General features: G+C 33.8%; 1 protein-coding gene across 8 annotated transcripts in view; it reads left to right on the top strand.

Annotated features, from left to right (window-relative positions):
• Positions 1–24,865, top strand: part of GPHN (gephyrin) — a 509,895-nt gene that overhangs the window by 356,177 nt on the left and 128,853 nt on the right. For all 8 annotated transcript variants that reach the window (XM_066388097.1, XM_066388096.1, XM_066388095.1 and 5 more), the window contains one exon: positions 12,857–12,899. In XM_066388097.1, the coding sequence (XP_066244194.1) occupies positions 12,857–12,899 (43 nt within the window). The remainder of the gene's footprint in view (positions 1–12,856; positions 12,900–24,865) is intronic.

Raw genomic sequence — 24,865 nt, 5'->3', positions numbered from 1 at the left:
GTGTTTGTCTGGTAAATGAATGATGTAATTATCCTGATTCCTGTATATAGGAAAACAGATACTTAAAACGTTAAGTAATTTAGCCAAGCTAAATGTAGCTAGCATAACTTCCTGATTTTTGAATGCTTAAAAAAGGATTTGTTGCACGTGCAAAGTTTTACCTTTATGAGATCAAATTAGCACGTTTCTGGACCTACAGCTATAGGGCTTATGATGAAAAATAATTTATACTCATCTAAAATAATCTAACCTATCTTGCTCACCCTCAGAATGAATGTGAACATGTGAACTTACGTTGGTATAAAGGAGCAAAACCAGTAATGTAGTTGGAGCAAACGCATATTTTGCAAGGCAATTAAATTGGCTAAAACAATTCAAACTACTTGTGAACCTAAATTTAACAGTGTTCTAAGACACACTATCCCTCTAATTCAAAATTCTTCTTACAAATGATTATTTAGCTTTTTCTTTTTTAAAGAGGTGTCTAAAATAAAACTTTATTCTGAAAATATAGTGCCTAGTTACATAGTAATCCATGGTCAATATATTTATCTTATATACTATATTATATTACATAGTATATCTTTGATTTTAATGGGTTTGTCTCTTTGCCTTTGGATTTTTTCATGATTGAATCTTGACAAGATAAGTTTATATTCAAACTAAGTTCTCTGTGGAGTTGGGTGAAAAGTAAAACACAAAATTGTTCTGTATTAACTCTTGAAAATTACTATGTTTTAAGTCAAATTTGTAATGGACAGATATTTTATTTAAGTGTATTTTAGTTTTTTCAATATGATAAACTATTTTAAAATTAGAGTCAAAACAAAGATACAGTCCATTTAAAAGTGAATATAGTAGGTATTTCATATAATCTTAGCACCAGAAGGTACATACTTGGGGATAAACACTCAAATATACACTAGAATCTAACAGACATAAATTCTATTAATAGTTACTCACAGGCCATAAAGTTCAAGACTTCAAAATATTCAAAAGGAGATTATTGACTTTCTTGTGTAGGACACCATTCTGAGTCATCTCCTTTCATTGTCTGAACTATTGTACAATACTAAGTCATAGCATATGAATAGTAATAGAAATTATCCTAATTCATGGAAATGTATATTCTGTCCAGTTGGAGAAGCAATTGATTTTTGCTCAACTGGTGTGAAAATTCATTTCAATGTTTCTGATGGTTCATGTATGTGTGTTTTCTAACTCAGTTTTGAACCATTTAGAACATCTTCCTGGTTCTCTCATTAACATTTTTTTACAGAGACAGAGAGAGTCAGAGAGAGAGAGAGAGAGATAGGGACACACAGACAGGAACGGAGAGAGATAAGAAATATCAATCATCAGTTTTTTGTTGCAACACCTTAGTTGTTCATTGATTGCTTTCTCATATGTGCCTTGACCGTGGGCCTTCAGCAGACCGAGTAACCCATTGCTCAAGCCAGCAACCTTGGGTCCAAGCTGGTGAGCTTTGCTCAAACCACATGAGCCCGCACTCAAGCTGGTGACCTCGGTGTCTCAAACCTGGGTCCTCTGCATCCCAGTCCAACGCTCTACCCTGGTCAGGCTCATTAACATTTTAGATAACAATATTTGACATACATTTATTTTATATTCATATGAGAGCCATGAGTTTACATTTTTTAAAAAATAATAATTTTTAACACAGTTTATCCCTTCTCTGTAAGCTAAAACTTTAGTTTTAATGGCAATGGGCTTTCTTTCCATTTGATTTAGCCCAGACCTCTAAAACTTGAGATTTCAGAGAAAGTGGAAAGGACATAATGAGAGTCTGACAATAATATCAAACTATATCTATTACCTGTTTCTTGGTTAGATCATGAGAGGCTTGAATAACAACATAACATACACTGCAAACAGATTGCAATATAAGGCTTCAGAAAATTTAGCTCTTTTCAGTCCTTGAAGAAACTTCCAATTTTCTAAATCATTGCTACTTTAGTAATACTGTATAGAAGTATGTCTTTACCTGTATACATCTTCCACATACCTTAAGAATGCTAAGTAAGCATTTAGAGAAATAAGTCACAACTTTTAAACCAATATTTCAGTATACCAGCCTTATTTAGAAAGGAAAACAATGCAACCACACTCTCACATGGCATATTATACTCAGTAGAAGCAATAGTTTGTTTTGTAGTGAATAAAGGAGTGATATAACACTTAAGAATGTGTAGGGGAGGAAAATAATTCTGTCTTTCTGAGTTCTTGCCTTAGACTCCCTATGATAAAATATTAATAAGGGAAAAACAAACAAGTTTATGAACATGTATACCTAATGTATACTTGGAAGATGCCCAGGGGAAAATGAGTAACTTCCCCAAATAGCCTAAACTACAAGCTTAAATATCAATTTCAGATAAAGACAAAAGAAAGGTGGGAGCAGGGAGATCAGTTTTGGGGAGGTTACCAGGAAAAGCACAGAAAACAACAGAAGAGTAAGATGTTATGCAAAACGAAATCAGTGCCTACTACATAGATAAGATTCTCCTTGTGGCCTAACCAGTGGTAGCACAGTGGATAGAGCATCACCCTGGGACACTGAGGTCCCAGGTTCAAAACCCCAAGGTCACTGGCTTGAACTTGGGCTCATCTGGCATGAGCGCAGGCTCACCAGCTTGAGCACAAGGTTGCCAGCTTGAGCATGGGATAGTTGACATCACCCCATGTTTGCTGGCTTGAGCCCAAAGGTTCCTTGCTTGAAGCCCAACGTCGCTAGCTTGAGCAAGAGGTCACTAGCTCAGCTAGACCCCCCCCCCCAGGCAAGGCACTTATGAAAAGAAATCAGTGAACAACTAAAGTGCCAAAACTATAAGTGGATGCTTCTCATCTCTCTCTCTTCCTCTCCTCCCTTTCTTCTTTCTCTTTCTCACAAGAAAATAAATAAAAATAAATAAAATAGATTCTCTTGTGATTTAGAGTCATCCTTCTTTTCTAGGTACAAAGATGGAGACACTCTTATGAATGGAGATTTGTCTAATTTTTATTGTTTTTACTGAGCTTCTTCTGTATCTGTTTTCTCAAAATAGTAAATTCAAAATAATCTTTATGTCAAAGAGGCATTTTTTGGGATTGCATGTTCTGCTACACTTCAATGAAAACCAAGGAGAATATCAAGTCTAGTTGGAAACTCAGTATTTCAAAACTCATGTTTAATGAAAACCAATGTGACATTCTTCCAAAAATGTCAGAAAATGATAATAATTACAAATGCTCTATAATTCAGGTTTTCATGTTATTGACTGTATCTGCCTCTTAGTCTCTATCATAAAATGCTCTTCTTAAATTTTCTTTTCAAGTGTTTAATCTAATCTAAACTAATCTTACTTGATATTATGAGAGCTGTCAACATCACAAGAGAAGTTACTGTATTTAAAATTCTTTATTACAGGCCCAGAATATTATCCAAACAAAAGAATGATAATAGTAACAACAAACATACCAACAGCTAATACTCATACACCATTCACTCTGGGCCAGATCATCTTCTAAGCACTTTACATATATTATCTTATTTTCTTAACAACCGTATGAAATAGGTATTGCTATTATTCTCATTTCATATATAAGGAAACAAAAGTATAGAAAGATTATGACTTATTCAGTGTTTACACAGCCAATAATGATAGACCAAGATTCAGATCCAGACAATCTGCTTTAGATTACTATACCTCAAACTGCCTTTAATTATGCCACTTTTCTTTCACTCCTACATTCACATGCCTATTCTGAATGGTTCTCATTACTGAAAGAAATAGCAGTAAAAAAGCAATGAAAATTCATGGTCTGATTAGAAATGTAATGGTTGCCACTGGTAGGTTAAAAAGGTAGGGTCTTCTGTTATACACAGAAATTAATTTGGAAGTCAGAGGTCCAAGCTCCATAACTTCTGTTGAGGAAAATAAATTTTTTTCTGCTCTTGTAGGTTATTTGGGTAATCTAATAATTAAATTGACATAAGACAGATTAACAGGAGAAAAACAAATTTTTAATTTTATGTGTATGGGAGCCCCATAAAATTACGAGACCCAGCAACAAGTCAGGCAGTTGAGGCTTTTATAGGCCATCCTGAGTCAAGGAATGGGATGTGAGCCTTAGGCTTCAAAGGGAAGGAAATAATTCATAAGACAATTAGAGAATAAATTGGTTAATTATATGTTTGCCCTTTCATACAGACAGAGTATGCAGATAAAAGTTATCTCTGGTAATAGCGCTCTCTCTCTCTCTCTCTCTTTCTCTGAGCCAAGCCACCTATTCAGATTTTTTTAGGGGGTAAAAATTTTTCTTGAGTCTGCTGAGTCTAGATTGCCTCAACTCAAAATAATCCACATGCCAATGTGGAGCATTTGGGGGTGGCATATTCTGCTCCCCTTCACTACTTAACTGTGTTATCTAAAGGTAGCAACAATTTCTGCTTTCTCATCTCTAGAATGGAAGTAAATTTCTTGTAAAATAATCAGTTATTCATCTGAAGATTGGAAAGTGGTGTCATGAATAATCCCAAATCCCTATTAGTCAAAAAATATTTTAGCTTTGCTTTATAGATATTCTTAGTATATTTTCCTCATATTTTTCATAATTAACATTGAAATTCTCAGAACAGACATCAACTCTAAATATTGTTGGTACCAAGGGGAGGCCAGCTAGGGATTACAAATTTTCTAGAGGTCATTGAGAGTGACTCTATATACAAGTAAAGCTTTACATAGGAAATACATTAAGAATATTTATCATTGGTGTTCAAATTTATTTTCCCTTGAGATAGAATGATAACCAATTTTATTCTGAATTATGTTCTACATATTATACTCTTTAGGAATAAGAAACATACCAAGTTACCTATAAAGCAGCATAAATAGGCTTTTAATTTATAATGGTAATTATTATTTATTTCACCATCTCTGTAACCTGTCATAGTTCTAGCTTCTTTTAGAAGAGGTCAGTACTGAAAATAAACAAACAATAAAACAAAAAACAAAACAATTCTTCACATTTACCGAGGACTTAAGGCTCAGGGGAATTTAAGACTAATAATTTATACAATAGTGGGAAAACATTTAAAAAGGATCGTGTGGAAAAAGTTTTGTAATATTGTAATGCTTATAAGTATTGTCTGTGCGTTTTCAAAGGCTTGTGTTATACATATATAATAGCATTGTTGCTCTTCACCTGTGATCAACACATGACTAAGTTTAAAAAATAATTAGCGATAAAGGTGTGTGTGTGTGCACGTGCGTATGTGTGTGTGTTCAAGTTTATCTTTCGTTAGAGAGTTTTAAATGTGATGACTGGTAAGTGATTATTCCATTTAATTAATTATACCAATGGGAAAAGAGCAAGCACAGCATAATTTCTTTTAGTCTGAGATCTTTATAACTTTCATGATAACCATATTCCTTTTTTGTTTCATAGATAGTCCTATTAAATGGACAATTTCTTAATTTAGAGACCAATTTTATATCAGTTTTTCAAAAAAAAGGAGTTCTTTTATATATGATTTGATAAAGGGTAACAGATGGAGATGAGAAAGGTTTCTTAGGCCATAAAATCCTAGACATAAAAGGAAGCTGAGAAATTACCTAGTTCTGACCTATTTCCTCCCATGGATCCATTTGGGAATCTGGAAAAGCTGACACTCTTCTTTTCAGGGAAGACTTTTAAATATATAAAATAAAAAACATTGGATTACAAAGAAAACTACATTGAAATCATTATCAGAATATGTATAAAATAAGTTATGATATAATACTGCTTTATAAATCCATTAAATAATCTATTTGTGAGCTCTTAGACTACTATAATTTGAAATCTTGATGAATATGACAGTATTTTCAGATACTCTTAATTTGAAGCAATAGATTGTGCTAATATTACTGTTGCTTTTTATCCAAGTTTATAATGAAAGAAAATATTAAAATTTATTTAGGTTGGTAAATATAAAAATTATAATTTTTTCTTCATTCCAGTGAGTGGACACCCCTTTTCCCCCTACCCTGACTTTTAACTTTTATTCACAGATTCTTTCAAAGGGTCCATCAACTTCAATTGAAACCTCTGGAAAATATCCTCATTTTGCAGTTGAGGAAATTAAGTCCCATAGAAATGAAATAACTTGACTACAATTATACAAAACAAAATTAGATGAATCCTTACAAAGGTAACCTCAGACTTTAACTTAGCCTTTTGGAAGATTTAGTCTAGAAATTGGCAGTTATCTTGTCACTGATTTATGGCATGATCTGGAGCAAATTCTTTATTCTCATTGTGTCTCAAATTCTCCTAATATATAATGTAGGTGATTTAAAATGTACATAGGATAATAATAATGACTTAGATTATGTTACTCTTTTTTATTTGTGATCATTTTCACTTTCACATACATTATCCTACTTAATTTTTCCCCACTTTATGGATAAGGAAATTAAAACTTCAAAATGTTGATTGTTGTGTCTGAGCACACACAGCTAGAAAAAGGAAAAGCCAATATTAGAAACCATTCCCATTGTCATGCCATCTTTCATGTCATAAATAAGCCAAAATTTTAAGTTCTTCAATTACATATGTTTGTGATATTATAAAGCTAATTGAACACAAATGAATTGTCATGAGGCTCAGATGAGCCAAATGCTTGTATACTAATTTATAGATAAAGTGATGAATGAATGGAACTGTGCAAGAGAGCTTTTCTAGACCATTATCTATTTTGCTATAAGAAATGGGAAAAGAAGGGAAAAAGAATTACGGAGTCTGAGATTGTAGAGTTGTTTGCTTAATGTTTAAATTAAACCTTTCTTTCCTCTGTTTTTGGGTAGGCTAAAGAGGCAAATAATCCGAGTAAATGCCAATGAGGTTCTCTTTTTTCTGTCCTCTTAAATTTTATTTTTATGAGTAAATGGTACTCAATAAATTTGTTCTTTCATAGACAGATAAGTCTTAAATAAGTTTAATAAGGTAAAAACGTTAAATCAAAAGGGCCCATAAGGCATCAAAAATCTCATATCTCTCATTCTAATGATTTGACCATATGAAATATAGAATAGCCTCTTCTCTTAGAAAATAAGGGATCTTCTTAACCTGAACTGAAACCTTTTATATAGAATAACTTTCATTGGACTCCAAATGGTACTATTTGAATAACCTTATGTAATAATGATAGTAATGTGTTTTCCAAACTTTTAAGATCATTCTGTAGGGAACTCATATATTTTTTAGATATAATCTACATACTTTTCATATTTTACTTTTAATATTAGCAGACCCAAATAAGTAAAAATTATTTTTAAGCTAGTACATGAATGGCTATGATCATACTCATACTATAAAAAAATCATTTTTAATCTGCTGAGATTGAAAGACTACAAAATAAACAATTATTCAAATTTAGCAAATACTTATTCTGTACAAAGCACTGTGTTTGACATGGTAGAAAGAGAATTAAAGTCAAGTCCTTTCCCTTTAGAACCTCCAATATATTTGGGGACCTACATCAATAATTGGAATATTAATAACTGTGGTAACTCTTTTAAATAGAAGTTCATAAGAGGCTTTAAGAACTTAGGTAAACCTAAAACTTGATTGTGGTCATAGTTGTACAGCCATATAAATTTATTAAAAGTTATAAAACTGTATACTTAAAATGAGTGAATTTTATGGTAGGTAAATTATATCTCAGTAAGGCTGTTAAAAGAGTTTAGAAAGAAGAAAATATTTCTGATTAAGGAACTTGGGGAATATTTTTGCACCTGGTATAATTTAGGCTGGATCTTAAAGGACATGTCGTATTAGGATAAAAAAAAAAAAAAGCAACAGGATATTCCAGGCAGAGGAAACAGTTTGTCTAAGGGCTAAGAGTTCAAGAGTACAAGGAATATTCTAAAGGAGTTAGTTCAGACTTTGTTCCATAAGTGGCTTGCAACTCTACCAGTATATATGGCCATATGGATATACTTTTTTTTTTTTCTTTTAATTAAAAATAAGTATTCGCCTCCATTTTGAACTGATGAAGAAGTTACAGTAAGCGGTTGTGTAATTACAGAGTTATTTCACAACTGTCATTGGCTCCACTGATAACTCCTGACATTTGTCTCTACCTTTATAGCTAAAATCACTGATATTTGTATTATCTCCTATGAGCCTATAGTCTTTATTTTTCCCATAAAGAAGCTGAGATTAAAAGAGGACCCAGAGCATAAAATAATCAAGATATACTAACAAGGAAGTCAAGATATTTTGGCCTGCTAAGAATAAGATGCAGAAGAGAAAATGGTGATACAAGCAAATGATCTCTAAACAACTAAAAATCTGCTTACTAAATTACCTGCAACACATGACTCAAAATCAGCTCATACAAAAAGTAAAATAGATGAAGTTAGATACTCTCATCAATTATAGAAAAAAATTTTGAAATTTTTTTAATGAGCTGATATGACCGTATTATTGACAGGACCGGAACAGAAATGGCCCATATTTAATTGACAAGAGAGAAAAGTGCATAGGGAAAGTTAGTAACAATTTCTAAATAGATAGTGTTTTTTGTTGTTTGCTTTTTAAAAGGTAAAAAGATTGAAATTTAAATTACATGTTTCAAAAAAATTGCCATAGAATTTCTCAGATTACATGAGTAAGCAGATATACAGAAGCTTAATTTCTAATTTTAAATTTAACTGCTGACCAGTAAAATTATGCTAAAAATAGAAAGAGTAGGCTTTCTTAATGTCCCCCAAAGATGACTTCTTTTGTTCTTGACTTTAACCCCCATTTGCCAACTGCTCAGAATTTTTCAATATGAGTCATATTGTATTGATTAATTTAATCCAAGTGTTTACAGGAGAAAAAATACAAATTAGCCTGGTGAGCAGCAAAATAGAGACAGTTTTTAAGAAACCTAAGTTGTATTAACTTGAATCAAATGTAATCTTCATTTTAATATTTATACATCTTTATATTGTTATGAACCTATTCTTAGCGTGGATTTTATTTTATTTGTTTCTCTCCTCCCTCACTTCTGTGAAATGCAGAAGAGAAAGGGTGTTTGTTATTCACACATTTGTACCCCCACTAACTGGTGTTACACATCTGGCTTCCACTGGAGAGCCCCTGACATCGCAGGGAACGGTGATCAAAATTCCACACACTAGCTTCATGCTGGGGGCTCGTAGCTACTGCAGCATTGAAGAGGGTCTTTTTCTGGCTTCTTTAAAATAAGCATGGTGATGGGATGGTTTAAGGGAAGAACACCTCTCAAATCACATGACCACTGCTGCGCTTCTGTGTGTCCTGCTTTCTTCATAACAGCTTGGCACTACATTCTTTCCCTGTATCTTAGTGAGCTTGTGTGTGTACGAGTGGTATGGGGTGGGGGTGGGGTTGTCAGTGGATGATTATACATCATGCATGCATCTTTCAATGTTAGAGTGATGTGCCTTCCCTTATGTGTCACAGATTTTGGTCACAGATTAAATCTTCTGTGTTCCTGAGAGACTGGGCTGTCTCTCTCTTATTGGTGTCAGATTCATGTGTTTTGATGTTTATACCCTCAATTGTTCTTCATGTTGCATTAAACATAAGTTGAAATGTTCTCCTGTAAGAGTTAGCTTTTCATGTTGGGCTGCAAAAGTCTTCATTTCTGTATAGCAATTCATGTTATTATAACCTATGGCTTTCAATTGTACCTCCCATAATGAAGAGCTGACTTTAAACACTGTGCTATTCTTGTTATGACCTAAGCATAAGGTAAGTCACTTCTCACTGTATCTAAAGATTGTGGTTGTTTGTTAAAATTTTCTCAGCTTTGTTTAAAGCATTTTCACTTTTCCCCTTACCATTTATTACGTGCTCTCCCCCGTTTTATTTTCTGTTTACGGCTTTAAGATGGACAATGTGATCTTCAGCAAAATTATATTATACATCTAAACACATTTTGAATTGAATTAAATGAATTTTTTGATGTCTGAAAGCAGTCTTGATTAGTAAATGAATACCTATATTTTCAGTAAGTCTCTTGTATATTTATTTCCTCCATTGACCTTAATACAATATACTGTTTCTACACATTATTTTAATTCTGATTCCAATTGAAAGGGGACTTTTTTGTCAACACCATAAAGTCAGATGTTAATCCAATAGAATAAAGTAATAGGTAATCCAGTACCATACCTTTAATTTTTAATCCCTGAAAAATTTGGTATTAGGCCAAGAGCTTAGTTCTGTATTGTTTTTCAAACTTTTTTTATTTTCCCACTGAGCAAAAAACCAGCATAAAATAAAGGAAAAAAAAACAATAAATCATAAAACTTGAGGGAGACCTGGGTAACACCTTCTTTATAGTTCATAAGAGTGAGAACAAGGATAATTGTTTCTTAACTTTATTCTTTCCAGTAAATTTCATTACATTGTGAGTTAGGTCAAATCTTTATGGGGTTTTATAAAATAAATACATTAAGATGACATGTTTCATGGCATAAGAGAGAGGGGCATCATCATATGTATTAGATGTTTTTAAATCTTTTCAATTACTATCCACTTTTTTACATATATACTCAAGATCACTAAAGTAAAAGTTACATAATTATTTATTTTAAAAGTGATTTCCCTCAAATCTGGGTCAATTAACCAATGTAACGTAAATGAGAAAACATTGGTTTTACTGCTATTGGCAATTTGTAAACCTAAATAAATAACTCAGATTCAAAGAATGGAATGGTTTTCATCATCCAAATCTCTCTTTCAAAACTGTTTGAAATATTCTAAATTGAGGTGCCACAATGCAAGATTTGTATTTCTTTATTAAATTTATGCTATGAATGAACTTTCTGTTAATTTTTTTAGTCATCTAAAGAAGGGAGATGGTGTCTTTTATTGTTGTTTTGGTTTGGGTTTGTATTTTATTTTGGTTTTCTTGATAAAGTCAGCTAGTTAGTCACTACCATTTCCATTTAGACATTATATAAATCTATTGAAACATTTGATGAGACAATTTGAACTACTCATCTAAACTGCTCTATTCATTATAAATCTCTTGTTTCTATCCATTAACTAGCTCCACTCTAGATTGGAAGGGCTTAAAGATGAACTCTGGAGGAATAGAGGCTACGACTTAAGAGTAACTATTACTGATCAAAGGAGCTGCTTTCCATTCGCAAACGTTGCTTTGCGCTATGGGTTTGGGCTCCTTCTGTTTCTACATCTTGTTGAAGACTTTCTTGACTTCCATTTGACTTCTTTGAACTGTTTTTGTCTTTCAACATTTTCCCCTTTCTTTTCTTCTCGCTCCCAGATTTTTCTCTCACTCTTTAGCTTTCTCTTGTGTTCTTTGAATCACTTTTTAAAATGTAGTTTATCTCTTTATAAGCTTGTCTATTAATTTTTCTACTAGTGTTTGTTTATTTTCTCCTTTAAGGCTGTAGTGCTATAGTTGTACTTATTTTCATTCCATAGGATGCCAACTTGCTTGTTTATCTTACAGCAAGTTTATTAGTCATTCTTACCCTCTTGGTACGAATTTTCAATAATAAATAGCAGAATATTCTGCATTTACATATTATCTCCTTCTATAAACCCATACTTTCTTTCCTATCTACTAGAGTTACCCCTCAAGTCCCTCTCTTCTTTTTTTATTTCTCACTTTTTGTGTTTTTCTCCCTGTATTGTTTTCTTCAAGTAGTCCTTAATTCTTTCCCATTTGGTCCAGAATTGCTCCTCAATAAAACTTCTGATTGAAAGAATATAAGAGTACTGTCTTCTATATTAGCTTCTTCATTCTAGTATATTTTAAACCAATTAAACAATCTGGGCCAAAAGAGAATCACATCTGGAGTTATTTTCCCTTTTTTTCTTTTTTTGATGTGTGTGTATGTTTTTCTTGTGTGTATGTTTGTGATTTTTTTTTTTATTGTTGTTGTTTCTTTAAACATTAACAATTGTTTTTTTTCAGGGAAGGACAACCATAACCCACCCTAAGTTGCAACATTCCTTTCATAAATTGTTTCATTACAATAGTAGATTATGTTAAGCAATAGAAATTAGTTTGTTGTGTATATATCCATTTGGGGCAAGCTGCTGTGAACTGGGAAGACAAGGTATGGAGTTTAAATAGAGTTTCCTCTGAAATTACAAGTGGTGGTGGTATTCAACATCGCCTTTGAATTCAATAGTTTTTCAGTATGAAAACAATGTTCTACTTTGACTGAAAATATTTGAATCAAAGCATAAGTGTTTCTGATCAATAAACTATATACATATCTAAGAACTGGTAAATAAATGTGTTCAAATTTGTTGATTTTCAACAGAAGCATCTTTTATAACCAATATTAATAAATATAATAAATAACAAAGGTCATTAGAATCATACAGAAATATTGTATTTGAGGATTTCCCCTTATTAGCATATATAACCAAATATAACTACAGTAGAATATTTGATTACAACTTTATTACTTGAATTGCATTATTCCTGTCAAGAGATCTGCATAATGCCTTAAAATTAAGGGTCTGTATTCACAGCTAAATATGTGGTAACTTGATATTCTTTTTCCATATATTCATTTCAAATACACATCAATAAAAAATTGCCTTTGGTTCTATCTCTGTCACATTTATAATATTGTACTCTGAACTTTTTCTAGAAATCAGTTATTTAAAATAAGGAAAAGATAAAAAACACATATGGGACAAACGTAACATCTTTTTACTAACATGTTATGATATCTGAGATATATAAAACCTTTGCTCCTAGACCTCAGGAGCTTGCCCAATAGGAATGCATATATCTGACTAAATGTGTTATAAACCCTAAATTACTGAGTTTATGCTTTTTCTGCAGGTCCAGTCCCGGTGCAGCAGCAAGGAAAACATTCTCAGAGCCAGTAAGTATGTCATTACTTTAGACGGACTACTGAATTAGAGCTGTTCAACAGGAACGAGAGCTAAAAATGACGTTTTGATGGAAGAATGAAGAAAATAATATGTAATGTTCATATCAAGAATATGAGGCCCTGGCCAGTTGGCTCAGTGGTAGAGCATTGGCTGGGCATATGGATGTTCCGAGTTTGATTCCTGGTCACAGTACACAGGAGAAGTGACCATCTGCTTCTCCTTGCCTCCCTCTTTTTTTTTCTCTCTCTCTCTTTTTCTCTCTCTCTCTCCCCCTTTCCTGCAGCCATGGATTAAAGAATTCAATTGAGTTGGCCCTGGGAGCTAAGGATGGCTCTGGGGAGCCTCTGCCTCAGGTACTAAAAACAGCCCAGTTGGGAGCATGGCCCCAGTGGGGAGAGCATCACCCCAAAGTGGGCTGGCTGGGTAGGTCCTGGTTGAGGCACATGCAGGAGTCTGTCTCTCTGCCTCCCCTAATTAAAAAAATTAATAAATAAATAAATAAAATATGAATATTAGGGCTTTTACTTTCTAAAACTATTAGTAGTGATATATTAATGGATAGTTCCCTTATTTTAATTGTTTTTGCAAGCTAACAGCAAAATTTTGACAGCGCTCCTAGTTAGGATAGTAATGAGCTCCTCTGTAATTCTAAGATGAGAGAGAGCTCTCTTTAATTGCCCCACTGTCAAAAAGTTATTTAAAAACAGACTAACTGAAAATAATCATATAAATTCACTAAATAAATCTCACTAAAAATAAAGTGACTTCTGAGAAATACATTATAATCATTTTGTGAATATAAATTTCTAAAAGATCTTAATTCACAGGCAGCATATTTTAGAAATAGTGCCTTGAACTATGGGTGAAGAAACCATTTTTTTTGTTTGATTACTAATAACACTAATTTGGAAGTCATTTAACTTTGTGTATTATGCATTTATAAAAAGGAACTATAAATAGCTTTTTTTTTACCTGTATCCTTGAAATGATGTGACTTTGAAAATGTACCTTAAAATCTGGGATCCTAAGAGGAAAGTGCTATATAAATGCTAATTATTTTAATATTGATCTCTTTCACTTAATATTAATGATATCATACTTTATTCTTCCTAAACTTTATCAAGAGTAGGAGTACAAGTGAATCATACTGAAATGGGCCTATTGGATACTTATATCACCAGGAGTTTTAGTAAATGGAATAACTTATATTTCCAGTAGAATGTGTATATTATTTAACAAGTCAAAAAATAATTGGAGAACTTCAAATAGGTACAAGTCATGTTTTATTTTCTTTAGTGTAAATTTTTTCAATTTCTGTGTTGTGAATCTGTTGCCTTAGCTTGAATCCCTTGAGTTAATAGTTGCAATTGTTTGCTCAAGACCTTTATAATAGAGTTAAATAAACATAAATCCAGACAGCCATGTTTAACCTCTATTCCTTTGTTATTGTCAACAACATTTAAAAGACATGAGCATCTGAGGAAGGCTCTTTAATTATAAGAGATGTAAAGTCCTGTAGTCCCATACTAAAACCTAAGGTTAAGAAACCGTAAGGGTCAGGAAAATGATAATTGAATAGTCACTAAAATAAAATAATAGATATAAATGAACTTTAAAAAATGATATTTTATGTTGATTACTGCATGATTTTCACTTGATCATGAGATGATGATGGATAAACTGATAGTAATTATGGTGATTAGGACAAAAATAATTTCTTTTGGAGAACGGGCTTCTTTGAACCTTTTTACACTTCTCATGGTTCTTTGTGTTGTTAGGGCCGTCTTTTATTTCAGTTATGCTCTCATTGGCTTGTTTTGACTATTATTCACTTTGACTGGACATCATGATGGTCCAGTTTTTTCTGATCATATTTTTTAGGGTGAAATCACCATGTCAATGATCCACATAGCCATTTAGATCCATGTAGGGAGCCCTTCTAACATCATAGACTTATAGCTCAGTGACTTCAATAAACTTAAGTTCTTTCCTCTCAACACCATTTTAGTATTTCATATTCATGCCCTTAGCCACACCCAGAGCTCTTTCATCATCATAAGCAGTTCTAACTTTGAACTTCCTAACTTCAATATCTTATTGCTTACTCTACTTTTATTTCCCTTTATTTTTTATATAGATTTTATTAGCAGTTCACCATTCTCTCAATGCTATGCCCTGCCTCTATTCTTCTGGACCCTTTCCCCCACTGCATAAAATATCCATTTCCCTTGTTTTCATAGAAAATTCTTACCTGTGGAGACTCAGTTCAAGACTGATCTCTTCTGGAGGCCTTCTCTGAGTCTCCCCTAGGCAACATGATGGATCTTCCTTGTATGTCCCTACTAGTCCTTTTACTTTAATCATTTTTCATTTATTTATTGAATTAACTATCCTCAAAGAAACATCTCCAGAATGTTGACAACATAAAGAAAACTCTACACACATGCCTTGTTTTATTGTACTTGCCTTTATTATGCTTTGCAGATACTGTGGGGTGGTTTTTTTATATACAGATTGAATGTTTATAATAACCCTGCATTGAGCAAGTCTGTCTGTGCTATTTTTCCAATAGCATTTGCTCTGTCACATTTTGGTAATTCATGCAGTACTTCAAACTTTATCATTATATTTGTTATAGTTATCTGTGATCAGTGATCTTTGATGTTACTATTGTAATTATTTTGAGGTGCCACAAACCATATAAGATTGCGTACTTAATGGAGAAATGGGGGTGTACTAACTGCCCCATCAACCAGCTATTTCCTCATCTCTTCCTATCCTTGGGCCTCCCCTTTCCTTGAGACACAACAATATTGAAATTAGGCCAACATAGCCTCTAAGTGTTCAAGTGAAAGGAAGAGTCACTTTAAATGAAAAGCTAAAAATGATTAAGTTTATGAGGAAGGCATGTTGAAAGCTCAGATAGACTGAAAGCTAGGCTTCTTGAGCCAAATACTTAGCCAAGTTGTAAATGCAAAGGAAAAGTTATTTAAGGAAGTTAAAAGTGTTTTTCCAACAAACTGATGATAAGTAAAGAAAACAGCCTAATTGCTGATATGGAAAAAGTTTTAGTGATCTGGATAGAAAATCAGACTAGCCACAACATTCCCTTAAGCCCAAGCCTAATCCAGAGCAAGGCCCTAACTCTCTTCAATTCTGTGGAGACTAGGAGAGGTAAGAAAGCTGCAGAAGAGAAGTCATGAAGTTTAAGGAAAAAATCCATTTCCATAACATAAAGGTACAAGGTGAAGCACCAAGTGCTGATGTAAAAGCTGCAGCAAATTATCCAGATGATAGCTAAGATAATTAATGAAGGTAGCTACATAAACAACAGATTTTCAATGTGAACCAAAAACTTTCTTTGAAGAAGATGCCTGCTAGGACTTTCACAGCTGGAAATGAGAAGTCAATTCCTATATTTAAAGCCTCAAAGAACAAACTGACTGTCTTGTTAGTGGCTAATGAAGCTGGTTACTTTAAGTTGAAACTGATGTTCTTTTACCATTCCAAAAATCCTAGAACCCTTAAGAATTATGTTAAATCTACTCTGTGCTCTGTAAATGGAACAACAAAGCCTGGATGACAGCACAGCTGTTTATAACATAATTTATTGAATATTTTAAGCCTATTTTTGAGACCTACTGCTCAGAAAAAAGACTCCTTTCAAAATATTACTGCTCATGGACAATGGCCCTAGTCACCCAAGAGCCCTGAAAGATAATGACTATGTTTTCATACCTGCTTGAACACAACATTCATTCTGCAGCCCAAGGGTCAAGGACTAATTTTGACTTCAAATATTATTTAAGAAATATATTTCACAAGGCTATAGTTGAGTGATTCCTCTGATGGGTTTAGACAAAGTAAATTGAAAACCTTCTAAAAAGGATTCACCATTCTAGATGCCATTAAGATTATTTGTGATTCATGGGGAGAGGTCATAATATCAAGAGTTAAGAAGAAGTTGATTACAACTTTCGTGGATGACTTTGAGAGTTGAAGACTTCAGTGGCAGCAGTAACTGCAAATGTGATGGAAATTGCAAGAGATCTAGAATTAGAAGTGGAGCCTAATGAGGTGACTGAATTTCTGCAATCTTACAATAAACTTGAACAGATAAACAGTTGTTCTTAATGAATGAACAAATAAAGTAGTTTCTTGAGATGGAATATACTCATGATAGAATATACTGCTATGAAGATTGTTGCAATGACAACAAAGGATTTAGATAGACTATTACATAAACTTAGTTGATAAATCAATGGCCGGGTTTGAAAAAATTGACTCCAATTTTGAAAGAAGTTCTATGGGTAAAATGTTATCAGACAGCATCACAAGCTACAGAAAAATGGTTTGTGAAAGGAATAGTCAATAAATATGGCAGACTTCATTTTTGTCTTATTTTAAGAAATTGCCACAGCCACTTCAACCTCTATCAGCCCACCACCCTGATCAGTCAATAGCCATCAGCATCAAGACAAGACTCTTCACTAGCAAAAAAGATTATGACTTTCTGAAGGTTTAAAGGATGATCAGCATTTTTTAGCAATAGGTATTTTTAATTAAGGTAATGCATTTTTTTGACATAATACTGTTGAACTACAGTATAGTATAATCATCTTTTATAGGCACTGGGAAAACAAAGAATTTATGTAACTGAGATATAATCATCTTTTTTAGCATATATAAAAATGTCTCATAACATAACACCAATGGATCCTAGAGAAAAAAGAAGAGTTAGTACTTAATAGGGCTTGTCTAGAATTGTCCAAGGAAGGGTTAACTTTGATAACTTTGTCCAAGTAAGAGGTAACTTTCTTTTGGCTCTTCAAAAATATCATCAAGACAACCTGTTGATAATAAAGCAGAGTTTATTCTTACTATGGTAAGGGAGAATGCCACTTCAGCTAAATCTTAGTTTCAGAATCAGAGTCTTACAAAGGGAAGGGCAAGCTCAGGATATTTATGAGATCTTGAAGTTAAATTTAAAGCAAATCTTTTAATATGGAAGTTTGATTAGAATTAAACAAAGATCATGATATAATCATATCGAAATCATGGACACAGTAAGGCAAGGGATTCTGAGAGTCTTGGTATGTAAACTGTCTTTTGATACTTTCTATTTAAGAAGTTTTTGTAGCCTGACCCATGGTGGTGCAATGGATTAAGAATTGACCCAAGATGCTGAAAGTAATGGTTTGAAACCGCAAGGTTACTAATTAGAGTGCCAGCTTGTGGGCTTGACCATGAGCATGCCAGCTTGTACATGGAGTCACCAGCTTGAGTGCAGAATCATCAATATAATCCAAGATTGCTGGTGAGAGCCCAAAGATCTCTGGCTAGAATCCCAAAGGTCATTGGCTTGAGCCCAAGATGGCTGGCTTGAAGCCCAAGGTAACTGGCTTGAGGCCAAGGTCACTAGTTTGAGCAAGGGTTCACTGACTTGTCTTGAGCACCCCCCCAAGTCAAGGCACATATGAGAAGCAGTCAATAAACAACTAAAGTGAAGCAGCTATGAGTCGATGCTTCTTATCTCTCTCTCTCTTAACCCTTTGAGTAGTACAAATGTTCATGTATGTCCTCATGCCTCCTGACCATCCAGAGTACGACTGTACAAAAATTTTTATTTTAAAAATGTGTAAGGCAACATTAAAAAAGGCAAATGTATGTTCTTCTTGTTTCCATAAATTGATTATCAAACAAACATGATTTTAACTTAATAAAACTGGAACTGGAACTAATTTTATATTTTGAAAAACAACTCACTCCCAGGGGTCAGTGAACACAAAAAAAAACACCTCACTACTCAAAGGTTAAAAAAAAGAAAATTTTAATATAAAATTTTTAAAAAATGTTAAATAAACTTTAAATTTTTAAATTTGATTTAGAAAATTAACTTTAACAGTGTGACATTGATCAATAAGAGTACATATGGGAATGCAGCATAATCAAATGTCAAAATAACCTGGAGATGTTTTCTCTGAACATATGTGCCCTGATTTATCAATGTCACCCCATTAAAATTTTAAAAAGAGTACATAGGTTTCAGATAAACATTTCTATAGCATTTGAACTGTTGATTATGTTGTATACCCATCACCCAAAGTCAAATCATTTTCTGTCACCTTATATTTGTCCCTCTTTATACCCTTCTACCCCTTCTTCCTCCCCATTCATCCAAGTCCCTCCCTCTACCCCCACATTCCCTTCCCCCTGGTAACCATTTTACTTTTATCTGTGTCCATGAGTCTCAGTTTTATATCCCACCTATGTGTGAAATCATACAGTTCTTAGCTTTTTCTGATTTACTTATTTCACTCAGTATAATGTTCTTAAGGTTCATCCATGTTGTCATAAATGTTACAATGTCATTGTTTCTTATGGCTGTGTAGTATTCTGTTGGGAAAAAAAAGTTTTCATAAAAAGCAATAAAGTTATTCACAACTTTTATCTTCCAGGGAAGATTTTTCTGGAATAACAGTTATGGTTTTTTTTTGTTTTTGTTTTTTTTCATTTTTATGAAGCTGGAAACGGGGAGAGACAGTCAGACAGACTCCCGCATGCGCCCGACCGGGATCCACCCGGCACGCCCACCATGGGGCGACGCTCTGCCCACCAGGGGGTGATGCTCTGCCCATCCTGGGCGTCGCCATATTGCGACCAGAGCCACTCTAGCGCCTGGGGCAGAGGCCACAGAGCCATCCCCAGCGCCCGGGCCATCTTTGCTCCAATGGAGCCTTGGCTGCGGGAGGGGAAGAGAGAGACAGAGAGGAAAGTGCGGCGGAGGGGTGGAGAAGCAAATGGGCGCTTCTCCTGTGTGCCCTGGCCGGGAATCGAACCCGGGTCCTCCGCACACTAGGCCGACGCTCTACCGCTGAGCCAACCGGCCAGGGCCTGGAATAACAGTTATGTTGATAAAAATATAATGGAATAGTAATGTTATGCTAATGAAGACAGTCAGCTATGTAATTACAGATTATTTCAAGTATCTGGGTTCCCTTTGTGGCCTAGACTGATAGACCTTTAGCATCTGAAGATATGATGAATCAATTAATCTAGGCTTTCACCTGTACTTAAGGAATTAAACAGTATATCAGCTTTTTAGGAAGTTATTTCAACTTTTGTAAGTGTCCAGTTTTCCTGTGCTTTTTGTTGTTATTTGTTGGATTTATTGAACCAGTTGATGAGATAGTGCCTGTATAGCAGCATTTAGAACTGTGGAGATCATACCTCTGAACCTGCTGCACAATGTGAAAAGGATTATTATCACAGTTTATAGTCCTTTTCTCAGCCAGAAGGGGAGAGTATCCAAAATTGAGCCAAGAAAAACTGTATGTCAAGAAACTGGACAACCTAGATGAAATAGAAAATTTCTTAGAAATTACAGCCTGCCAAGACTGAATGAGGAAGAAGTAGAAAATCTGAACAGACCAATTACTATTCAGGAGACTGAAGCAGTAACAAAAAAACTTTCAACAAAGAAAAGGCAGGAGCAGATGGTTTCATTGGTGAATTTTACCAACACTTAAATAAGAATTACCATATTTCCCCATGTATAGACGCTCCCATGTATAAGATGCGCCTTAATTTTGGGGCCCAAAATTTGAACAAAAATGTATTACATAAAGTTATTGAACTCAAGTTTTATTCATCATAAAATTTATACAACTCCTCATCACTGTCAAAACTCCCATCCATTAGCTTATCCTCATCTGTGTCTGATGATGAATCACTGTCTTCAACAATGAGCTCAGAAACAAGCACGAAAAATCAAGAAATGCAAGTAAAAGTCTACAACCACTGTAAAAGACACACCCAGTTTTTAGACCCTAAATTTTTCTGGAAAAGGTGCATTTTCTACATGGGGAAATATGGTAACATCATACTTTTCAAACTCTTCCAAAAAACTGAAAAGGAGAGGGCATTCCCAAATTTATTTTCAGAGACCAGCATCACCCTGATACCAAAGCTGGGAAAGACACTACAAGAAAACTACAGGCCAATATCCCTGATGAATATAGATGCAAAAATTCTCAGTCAGTACTAACAAACTGATTTCAGCAGCACATTAAAAGGATTACTCAATCTGATCAAGTGGAATTTAACCTTGGGATGCAAGGAGAATTCAATATACACAAATAAATAAATGCAATACATTACATTAATAGAATGAAAGAAAAATTATATGATCATTTCTATGGGCACAGAAAACATTTGACAAAGTTTAACATCTGTTCATGGTAAAAACTCTTAACAAATTGGATATAAAAAGAACATACCTCAATAGAATAAAGGCTATGCATGACAAGCCCACAATTAATATCACACTCAACAATGAAAAATTGAAAGTTTTTTTAAAGTCAGGAGTACTCACCACTCCTATTCAACATAATACTAAAAATTCTAGCCAAAGCAATTAGGCAAGAAAAATAAAAGATCAAAATTGGAAAGAAAAGTGAAATTGTCTTTATTTGCAGATGACATGATTGTATATAGAAAAGATCCTAAAGAATTCACCAGGACACTGTTGGAACCAATAAACAAATTTAGTAAGTTTGCAAGATACAAAATAAACATAAAAAATCAGTAGCATTTCTATATACTTACAGTGAATTAACTGACAAAAAAATAAAAGATCCCATTTATTACCACTTCAAAAATAATAAAATGCTTAATAAATTTAACCAAGATGACAAAAGCTCTCTACACTGAAAATGTAAGATAATGATGAAAGAATTTGAAAAAGGCATAAATACATGGAAAGTTATTTTATATTCATGGATTTTTAAAATGTCCTACAACCCAAAATCATCTATAGATTTAATGCGATCCCTATCAAGATTCCAGTCACACATTTTACATAAATAGAACACAAAACCCTAAAATTTATATGGAACCACAAAATACACCAAATATCTAAAGCTGTCCTAAGGAAGAAGAACAAAGGGAGGTTTTACAATGTCCTGATTTCAAACTTTTGTTATAAAGCTGTAGTAATTAAAACAATATGGTCCTAGCATAAAAAAGACACATAGACTGATGGAACAGCATCAAGAGCATATACATTCGATTAATATTTGACACAAAAGCCAAGAATACTCATTAGAGAATAGACAGTCTCCTCTATAAATGATGCTGGGAAAATTGGATATTCATGTGTAGAAGAATGAAACTGGACACCTATTTTACACCATTCACAAAAATTAACTTGAAATAGATTAAAGACTTAACTGTAAGACCAGAAACCATAAAACTCCTAGAAGAAAACACAGGGGAAAAACCCCTTTACATAAGTTTGGCAATGATAATTTTTGGATATGACACATAAAGGACAAACAACAAAATAAAAAATTAACAAGTGGAACTATATCAAATTTAAAAGCTTCTGTACAGCAAAAGAAACTATCAACAAAGTGAAAAGATTACATAAGGAATAGAAAAAAAATATTTGTTAAGTATGTTAACTGGTAAGAGGTTAGTATCCAAAATATATAAAGTACTAATACAACTCAATAGCCAAAAAGCACATAATCTAATTAAAAATGGACAAATGACCTGAATAGACATTTTTCAGGAAAAGATACGTGAATGGCCAACAGGTACATGCAAAGATGCTCAAACTCACTGTTCATAACAGGAATGCAAATCAAAACCACAGTGGTATCTCACCTCACACCTGTTAGAATGGCTGTCATCAAAACACAAGCAATAACAAATGCTGGCAAGGATTGGAGAAAATTCAATCCTTGTGCACTGTTGGTGGGATTATAAATTGTTATAGCCACTATGAAAAACAGTATGGAACTTCCTCAAATAATTAAAAAATAGAAATACTATATGCTAGCTATTCTGAGTATTTCTCCAAAGGAAACAAAATCTCTATCTCAGAAAGGTATATGCACTCCCATGTTCACAGCAACATTGCTCACAATAGCCAAGTCATGGAAAGGACCTAAAGTGTCCATCAACCAATGAATTAATAAAGAAGTTGTGATATACCTGTATCACAATAATATATATATTATTCAGTCATGAAAAAGAAGGAAATCCTCCCATTTGCAAAAACATAGATAGACCATGAGGGCATTATGATAAATTAAAAAAGTGAGACCAAGCAAGGTAAATCCTGTATGATCTCACGTGTATGTGGAATTAAAAAAATAAATAAACCCATAGAGAAATAGATCATTTGTGGTTACCAGAAGTCCAGAGATGTTGGGTGGGGAAATTAGATGAAGGTAGTCAAAAGGTACAAACTACCATGATGGCTACAGTTAACACTTTGTGGTATACTTGAAAGTTGTTAAGAAAGTAGATCCCAAGAGTTCTTATCACAAGGAAAAAAAATATTTGTATCTATATAAGATGATAATGTTAACTAAACTTACTGTGATAATAGTTTCACAACATGTGAAAGTCAAATTGTAGTTCTGTATACACTTTACACTGACCCAGATCTGTATGGCAATATAGCTCAGTAAAACTGGGGGGGGAAAAACAAAATTAAGCCAAGAGAATAAATCTTTTTCTCAATGTGAGGAGCATTCAGAACAAGTTATAGGATTATTAGTCTAATTATCTAATTTTCTGACTTCTTTATTTGATTCCTGAATTTTTTTAGTAATATCAGTGATCCCAGAGAAGTCTACAAGCATATTAGAACATTCTTAGCCCTTGCTAGATAGATAGCTCAGTTTATTAGAGTGTCATCCTGATATGCAAAGGTTGATGATTCGATCCTCGGCCAGGGCCCATATAGAAACAGATCAATGTATATCTTCTCTTTCTAAAAATAAGTTGATTAATTTTTTTAAATGAACATTCTTACCCCAAATCAGCACATCTTATTCCATGAGAGACCAATATTATTTCTAAAGCAACTGAGCCACTGTCTTTGTAATTTCGTGAAACTTTCAAGTGATGAGTTACTTAGCTTTTTGGTGGCATTATGTAACACACCCACTATTTTCTGAATCTTAGTATGTAGCACCTTCCCTACTTACACAGCCACTTGTAAAGCCAGAAGTAAAGGGGCTTGAGAAAGGAAGAAAGAAATCCAGAATTTTCTTTCAGTAATCAGGATTTTGATTCTTAAATCAAGGTCCACTTTTCCTAGTTTTTAAAAATTGTTAATCTAACTATCTAGCAATCTGTTTTTTCTTAGAAGTGAAACTGATGGGCTAAAACAGATTCTGGAAGAAGTTTCTTGCAGTACAATCATCTACTGCCTCAGTTTCCTCATCTGTAAAATAAAGATCATAAAAGAGTATTTTGTACTTGGGGTAGAGGTTTAAATGGCTTGATTTGAATCTTAATGGGTTCAACCCCTGTGATCCTTCTATGTTGTTGAAATTTTGCCTATGAAATGTAAAAGATCTGTCATCTTTTTGAGATCTTAAATTTGGGTTTGATCTCCTTGAGATCTTCAATATCTGAATTTGTTATAATCCCATTACAAATAGGAGAGTGCTCAAGGATTTCAAGGAAGAAAACCACCTGGAGAATATTTAATCTAGCAATTCCATTTATATAGTACATCCTGCCTATCAAGTTAGCAGGAATGATACTGCAGAGGAGGAAAGGCTGTTTCTATGTTAAAGGTCCAAGGGTGAAAGTTAGAAGGCATATGGAACTATCAGAGAATTGTTAGAGATACCCACCAATGAGTAGTGTTTTTTGTTTTTGTTGTTTTGTTTGTAACAGAGACAGAGAGAGGGACAGATAGGGATGGACAGAAAGGAAGGGAGAGAGATAAGAAGCATCAATTCTTCGTAGCAGCACCTTAGTTGTTTATTGATTGCTTTCTCATGTGTGCCTTGATGGGGGGGGGGGGCTACAGTAGGACAAGTGACCCCTTGCTCAAGCCAGTAACCTTGGGCTCAAGCCAGCGACCTTTGGGCTCAAGCCAGCGACCATGAGGTCATGTCTATGATTCCACACTCAAGCCAGCAATCCT

The sequence above is a fragment of the Saccopteryx leptura genome, chromosome 6 (assembly GCF_036850995.1).
Source record: "Saccopteryx leptura isolate mSacLep1 chromosome 6, mSacLep1_pri_phased_curated, whole genome shotgun sequence".
NCBI lineage: Eukaryota > Metazoa > Chordata > Mammalia > Chiroptera > Emballonuridae > Saccopteryx > Saccopteryx leptura.
The sequence above is the reverse complement of the archived record's forward strand: the minus strand, read 5'-3'. Positions and strand labels throughout refer to the sequence as shown.